The sequence below is a fragment of the Falco naumanni genome, chromosome 3, assembly GCF_017639655.2.
Source record: "Falco naumanni isolate bFalNau1 chromosome 3, bFalNau1.pat, whole genome shotgun sequence".
NCBI classification, from domain to species: domain Eukaryota; kingdom Metazoa; phylum Chordata; class Aves; order Falconiformes; family Falconidae; genus Falco; species Falco naumanni.
The window spans coordinates 74,229,610-74,237,564 of NC_054056.1; the positions used below are offsets into that span (position 1 = coordinate 74,229,610).

The window sequence follows — 7,955 nt, forward strand, 5'->3', positions numbered from 1 at the left end:
TCATTTATTAAGTCTGTCTTTATAAAAGAAATAATAGTAGAAGGACAAGGAACAGAGCCCTTCGTTTTGACATTCTAGCAGAGAAAGTAGTTTTCAAAAACACATAGAAAGAAAATAAAGTATGGTTCTGTAACAGCTTTAGGCTCTAAAGTCAATTTGAAGTAGACAACTAGTGAGTGAACTGACACCAAGTGCTCCTTTAAGGCATCATTTGGCATTATACGTAAAAGACTGGTTAAGTGAAATTAAATTATGCTAACGTTCTGACATACTAGCTCTCAGGGAGCTGGCATTTGACTTCCAATGTTTATGTATTGACTCTGAAATAATACAGTTAATTGATCTAATTTTTAACATAGCAAACATTTCGGGTCCTCCTGGCATGACGAAATCCAGGAGTAGTTATAAAAAGTAAAATAGAAAAAAATGTAAACAATTTTTTAAAATTGCATATATATTCAACTGGATGAAAGATCTCATTTTGTAGCAGCAAAGGAATAATGTGTAAGACAAAATATCTGACAACCAAAGAAGTCTGAATGGCTTTTTTTTCTCCCAAGCATCACTGGCAGTCATTGATAAAAACAGAAAAAATGGCCTGAATTTTAGATTTCACGCAACAGCAACAACAATAATATATATATTGATAATCCTGAAAGGTAAACTAGGAGTAAGAGCTTCAACAGTTTTTAACGAAAAATCAGATCTCACTTACCATGCCATATTCTTCCATGTCCATCCCATAGGGTAGCTAACATTTGTCTTGCACCATCCCAAAAATCATTGGAATAAGCTTCCTTTAGTTCATTCTTTCTTTTATAAATATGAAGAAGGAGAATGGAAGCATAGAAGAGGATGACAAGAACTCCTGGAAGCAGAAAAACTACTGCGAGTGGAAAAAGCACCCATAAAAGGTAGACTGCATAACTCAGATAATCTTCAATGTGCTCCACACCAGTCCATTCTCTCAGAATGTGAGTCAGGCAGGTTAAGTAGGACACAGGTATAGGTCCTGCAGTACAGGATTCATTTCCACCTATCATCTCCTGTTTAATTAAAAAAAAAAAAAAAAAGTATGAATAAATCCTCAAAAAAGATAGACCTGTCTATCCTGTTTAATCATGCAACCTCTCCCATGCATTTTATTCATACACCATTTACCCCATATCCAAGCAGCACCTATTGGACATGTAATGGCTCATGCAGCAAAACTTTCACTTGGATTTTTCCAGTCCTTTTCTTTTGTGTAGTGGAAATGCTGACAATTTTGATTGAGAAAGATAGTGCAACTGCTTAATCTCAGGCTAAGATTTTTCTCTCAAATAAAACTGTTCAGCTTAAGCATATCTAGAACATTTATACTGTTACCAATACCAATTTATACTGCATTTTCAATTTTCAGAAAGCTGTAGTGATTAGTCTTATTTACTGTTCTACACAGTAAGCAGTACACTCAGAACCTTCTCCCAAGCACTTCTACAACAGGGAACAGCACGATCTCAGATCCAGTGTTATAAAAAACCTGCTGAACACTTCCACTAACCACAAGCATACAATGACTCTAGAAGATGACGCCAAATAAGCAAGTCTCACTCCTGCAGACACCTTTAACTGTACCTGGAAATTTTACAGACAGTGAAGCACCAAGTCCCAGAGCACAACACAGAGGCAGCAGGAAGGACAAGGGAAAAAGATCACAGAAGTCCTCTAAAAGATTTAACTGCTCTGGCTGTAGTGTGCCTATGTATAAGAATCTCTCTTCTCCAACACCAGCTCCGAAGAAGTTTCAGGGCTAGACCTCTCTGGGATGATATTCCAGGCTTTCTATAATTCTGGAGCAACATTTGTTTATTAGCTTTATATGATTTAAGGGCATCATGGTTTCACTTGGGACAGAGTTAATTTTCTTCTTAGTAGCTGGCGCAATGCTGTGTTTTGGATTTGGTGTGAGAAGAGTCTTGACGACACACTGATGTTTCTAAGTGTAAACATTACCCAGCAACAACAAGTCAAGGACTTTTCAGTTTCTCAGGCCCTGCCAGCCAGAGGGCTGGAAGGGCACAAGAAACTGGGAGGGGACACAGCCAGGACAGCTGACCCCAACTGGCCAAAGGGATATTCCATACCATATAACGTCATGCTGAGTGTATACAAGCTGGGAAATGAAGAAGGAAGCAGGGCGATGTTCAGCATTAATGGCGTTTGTCTTCCCAAGGAACCGTTATGTATGCTGGAGGCCCGCTTTCCAGGAGATCCTGAACACCTGCCTGCCGATGGGAAGCAGCGAATGAATTCCTTGTTTTGCTTTGCTTGCATGCATGGCTTTTGCTTTACCTGTTAAACTGTCCTTATCTCAATGCACAAGCCTCCTCACTTTCACCCTTCCCATCCTCTCCCCAGCCCACTGTGGGGGGAGAGAGTGAGCAGCTGTGTGGCGCTTAGTCACCAGCTGGGGTTAAATCGCCACAAGGGGAAAACTTGCTATTCACTTTATCTTATAACCATGGGACAACCTGGATGCTTGGCTATCTTCTACAGTTCTAGAACAACATTAATAATGCCTTAAGGCAAAAATGTTACCCAGTCTAGAATGAAGTTTTGGTCAAGACTTCAGGTAACCGATAGTCAAGACCAAGAAGAAAAACATGTTGCAACTATAATGTAGGCTTGTTACAGAGAAATGGATTAAGAACAACAGTTTCTGAAAAAATATAAGCTTGGTGTTATGTTTTGGCTTTTTTAATAAAATGTGACTTTCAGCATGTATGACTGCAGAGTTTCTATGCCTAGATGGACATGTGTCTATCAGTCCTTTACTGTTAAAAGTGACTGAAATTCAGGAGATAATTAATACTGTCAGAACCACAGTGATAAAAACTATGAAAATCAGTCTTACTCCACATTCACTATGATATGTTAAAACATGTACTAGAGCAGAACTCATCTCACATTTTCTGGTCTCAATTTTTTCTCCCATTCTGATAGAGCAAACGGATGTTCCTTTTCCTTCTGTTTTGAAATCTGCCTCTACCCACATTGCTCAATGTGACATCTCTTAACAAGAAGAAAGCTGATCTGGTGACAAGGACTTTGCTCCCACGATCCATGCCTGTTCCACTAGCTCAGGTTTACAACATTTTGCTCCCCAGCATGTTCCTGAAGACAATGTGACAAGCAGCTCGTTTACCTTCAGTGATATATAAGCACTTAGTGACATGCACTTCACTGATTTCATGCACACATGTTTTGCAGTGTGAATTAGGGGGAAAGGACAGGAGAGAGTGCATGTGTGGGAGAGCAAGAGAAAGCTCCTTTTCATTCCAGTTGCCAGAGCCAAACTCCAGAACCCGTCAGGCAGCAAACACCCACAGCAATTACAAGAAACACAACTTGTAAGCCCAAGCAGGATTCAGGAGTAGCATCCAACACTACAACATTTATCAGACTGCTATGCCTGGGCTTCTCCAGTGGTTCCACCACTAGTTCCACTAGGTTCCACTTTAGCTAGTAAGCTAAAGAACAACATGGAGTATGGGTTATGGCACAGAAACATTTTTCAAAACTGAAGAAGTGATTATACAGCTTTAAAGATTACTTAGAAGTTATACTCTCCCACCTATTATATTTTTAATTGTTTATGGCTTTCTCCAAACACAAAATCCTCCTCAAGTACATTTAAATCCTGTCCACACACGTTCAGCCTTGCAAAACATTACTTGTCCTTTTGCCTGTAGTGCTAAATGCAATACCTCAAACGCAATTGTGACAGTTTTATAAGTTCACTTGCAGATCTATGCACCAACCTGTAACAGAAATTACAATCTGACAACTTCTTTGCTGTCAAGCACGCACGAGACATCTAAGCACTGCCTTGTCTTAGGGACAGTCAACTCTACTCTGAATGACATTGTTTCCTCACCTTGAAGAGAATTATAGGATTATTTATATCGGAAAGACTCGTTGTACAGCACTTGTCCAACCTCTTGCTAACTAAGGAGTTAGCTCAGGTTGCTCAGGGCCATGTCCAGTCCAGTTTGTAACATCTCCGTCGATGGAGATCCCACTGCTTCTCTGGGCCCCTAATCCAGTGCTTGACCACCCTCACGGTGAAAATGTTTCTCCGTTACTCTAGGTAGTATTCCCCTTACAGCAATTTGTGCCTGTTGCCTTCTGTGCCTTTGCTGAGAAGAATCTAAGCCCCCCCTCTCTATAACCACTCATTAAAAACAGTGGTAAGATCCCCTTTTAAGCCCTCTCTGGGTTAAACATGCAGAGCTCCCTCAGCTTCTCCACAGACACCATGTGCTCCAGCCACCTAACAATGCTGGTGGTCCTTCTCTGCACCCCTTCCAGTTTGTCAGCATCTTTCTTGTACTGTACGGCTCTAAACTGGACTTGTCTCAAAAGTGCTGAAACGCAGGTAATAAATATTTCCTCTATCTAATGGCTTTGGCCTTGCTAACATAGCCCAAAATGTAACCAGTCATTCTCACTCATACTAGGCTTACCGTCCACCAGATAAAGGCCTTCTCCAGGCCTTTACCTCCTGTAACTTTGCTCTCTGTGTAACAAGTCCAGCATTTCTTCTGATCACCCATGGTACATCCACAAAAATACTCTGTATACAAGCCCAAGTGTGATTTATGTTACTGCCACACTGAACACCCTACCAAAGGCAATGAGGAAGGGAAGACAGATTCTGTCTCCATGGTCAAAAAAAAAGCACAGGATGCTCCACAGTGAATAAAGGTCCAACATAGCTCATATATGCTACCAACAGATAACGTCATTTTGGTCTGTTCCGACTTTACAGCTGTCTACTCAACTGCTCAGAGCTGTTACAATCACAAGATAAAGCACACTGTCATCTAGAAACACCAACAATGTGACTCTGATTAGGACTTCACCCAAGCAAAGAGAGACTGTCCTGCCCTCCTTGTCAGAGGTCTTCCAACATCTATCACCATGCAAATCTAAAAACCACAATGGGGTGCAGTACTGCTAAGTCTCACCCTTAAACAATTTACAGGCCGAATCCCTCCATAACATGAGCATTACCCTTAAAGAGCTTCTTATTTTAACCAACATCACTAACACATTTCCTGTTGTGACCAAACTAGGCATTTTTAATTTAAGTTCTAACTTCCTAATAGAGCAGCTTACATACATTTTCACCAGATGAAAAAGGTGCAATTTCTCATTAGACTTACGCTTAAGCTTAAGGTTTTATGCTGGTGGTGAAGTGGAAACAAGGCTAACATACAACTCCTTTCACTGACTTCTAGTGCGTGACCCAGAAAAGCCCTTAACTAGACCACAACAGTGGTCTTCAGCTGTAGTTAGCAGGCACTGGACTAACCGAGGACCTACTGTCATGCTAGAAGCAGCAATTATTGAAAGAGACACAAATATGGAAAGTATGATTTCAGCACGTATATGAAAGGTGTAAGTGGAACCTCTGGAGAACATTCCAGTGGCTCCAAATGAGGAAGATACTGGAAAGCAAGAGTTATGACATGCCCTCGCCAACAGAAATACGCTGCTTTCCATCACATCGGTCGTATTAGCAAGGCCACCACAAACACAAAAATCTTGAGGACTCCGATAACCCTGCTAATCCCTGGAAGTCAGAGGGTGGTTTGCCCTTGCTTGGAAGCCAGGCCCAGCTCAGCTCCGTGCTGCTACACCCGCAGGACAGCAGCTCCTTCCGCAGCAGCCGGGGGCGGCGGGCGAGTTCGGCCGAGGAGGGCACAGGCCCGGGCCCGGCCCGGCCGCTCAGCTGAGCTGCACCGCGCTGCGGCCGCAGCCCCCGCCCGACAGCGGTTAGAGCCAGGCCCCAGGCCGCTGCCGAGCCCGGCCGCTGCCGATCCAGGCAAGCCGCCTCCCGCCTGCGGGGTGGCGCGGAGACCCCCCCAGCCCACCCGGCAGCGCCCGCTCACCTTCCTCTGGCGGCGGCGGCTCCGGCTCCAGCCCCGCGCCCGTGCCGGGGCCTGCTTTTACTTCTGCGCCCGCCGCCCCCGCGGAGGCCGGGTGCCCGCGGGGCGGCCAGGCTAGGGCGGCTCCCCACGGCGGGGCGGAGGCGGGAGGGCACCGTGCCGCCGGCGGGCGGGAGCGGAGAAGGCGGCGGGGGGGGGGGGGGGGGGGGGGCGGCTGGGACGTGCGCGGAGGGAACGAGGACAGCGGCGGAGGGGAGGGGGGGAACTCCGCGCCGCCGGGGGCGCGGGAGCCGCCCGGACCGCGTCTGGCACGCACCGCCCGACGCTTCCGGCGGGAGAGGAACGGACGACGCCAGGGGGCGCGCGTTGCCCGCGAGTGAGAGGGGCGGGGCGGGCGGGGCCTGGCGCAGGGCGGAGCCTCACCGGGGCGGCCCGCCGCGCCTACTGCCCGCCCGCCGCGGTCCGGCCGGCCCAAACCCGCCGCTGCTGCAGCGCCTTCCGCGGCCGCTGGCCCGCCGGGCAGCCCTTCAGCCCGGGGGTGAAGACGGGCTCCTCACAGCCACCCCGCTGCGTGCCCCCGGGCCACGGGGCCGCCCCCCGCGGCGCTGCAGCCTGGCGGCTGTGCCCCTTGTGCAGCCCCCGGGTGCCTGTCAGCGCAGCGGCCGCGCTGCTCTGGCCCCGGCCCCGCTGCCTACCCGCGGGCTCGCTCGCTGCGCCGCCGCCACGGCCGGCTGCCGCTGGCGTTTGCACCCACCCGTTCGACTTCGGGGGCTGTGCAGCCGCGCTTTCCACGACTGCATTTGCACCGCCGCTGCCCGAGTAATTTACTTTCCCAGCGTTACCGGTAGCATATTTTTCCCCAATGCAAAATCTGGTCATTTGAGCTGGGTAACTTCACATACGGAAAGTTAAGAAACAGGATTTCCTTGCATTGCTCATTGGGCAAACTATACCCAAAAAGACTCATAAATGCAGCTTACGTTTTAATGCAGGTACAAGTCATTTGCATTTGCAGTTTTTCCTTTGTTGTTGTATAACAGAGGCTAGAAAATATGTGTAGCAGAGGAGCGATCTGATCCAAAATTGAAAGAAATACTTGTTATAATACCAGTTTCTACTTCTGGCATTCCTCCAATACTGCTCTGAACAGAACATAAATTTAGGGGGGGGAGCTTCTAAAACAGTATTATAATAACTGCTCTTCATTAGAGCAGTTACCATAATGTTTCTGGGAAAAAATGTTTACTTTTTTATTAGAAAAATCACTGTCATACATCTCTCAAAGCTACTCACATCACTCAATAATAGTTTTGTCTATTCCCTTGAAACCCCAGAACTGTGACAGAAGACAAAAGCAGACGGAAGTAGTAGAAATTTTTACTCCAGCTCACTTCAGCTAAGCTGCAAGTAATACAGGGATGCTGCTGTAAGACAAAATAGCCCAGGAAAAAGTTGAACTTTCTTATCAAACTGTTAACAGGCATCTGAGACATGCAAGACCTAGGCTGAAATCCCTGCTCTGAAAGATAATCAATGCTCTGATTACATATCCACTGTTCAAGACCAAGGCTCTGTTCTGAGTTGCAGCATGGCACCTAGCACCAAGTCTATGGAGACTTGCTGTGCAAATTCAGATGACTATGGTGGTTTAATTCATCTAAGAATCATTTAGGTTGGAAAAGACCTTTAAGATCATTGAGTCCAACCACTAACCTAGTACTCCCAAGTCCACCACTAAACCACAGCCCGAAGTGCCACATCTACACACCCTTCAAACACCTCCAGGGATGGTGACTCAACTCCTTCCCTGGGCAGCCTGTCCCAATGCTTGACAACCCTTTTGGTGAAGAAATTTTTCCTAATGTCCAATCTAACCCCCCCGGTGCAACTTGAGGCAGTTTCCTCTTGACCTACATCACTTGTCACTGGGGAGAAGAGACTGACAGCCCCCTTGCTCCAGCCTCCTTTCAGATAGTTGTAGAGAGCAGTAAGTTCTCGCCTGAGCCTCCCTTTCTCCAA

The 7,955-nt window shown here is 46.6% G+C and overlaps 1 protein-coding gene across 5 annotated transcripts in view; it reads right to left on the reverse strand.

The window, feature by feature from the left end:
- The window catches only part of LOC121084738 (transmembrane protein 68), a 28,506-nt gene extending 22,264 nt beyond the window's left edge, over positions 1-6,242 (reverse strand). For 2 of the 5 annotated variants that reach the window (XM_040586618.1, XM_040586616.1), the window contains exons 1-2: positions 5,940-6,226; positions 716-1,046 (exon numbers count right to left, since the gene is read on the reverse strand). In XM_040586618.1, coding sequence (XP_040442552.1) covers positions 716-1,043 — 328 coding nt within the window. In that variant the 5' untranslated portion in view covers positions 1,044-1,046; positions 5,940-6,226. Of the gene's footprint in view, positions 1-715; positions 1,964-5,939 lie in introns of those variants that run through there. The other 3 variants (XM_040586620.1, XM_040586619.1, XM_040586617.1) reach the window with 3 other exon arrangements.
- Positions 6,243-7,955: the final 1,713 nt, after the last annotated feature.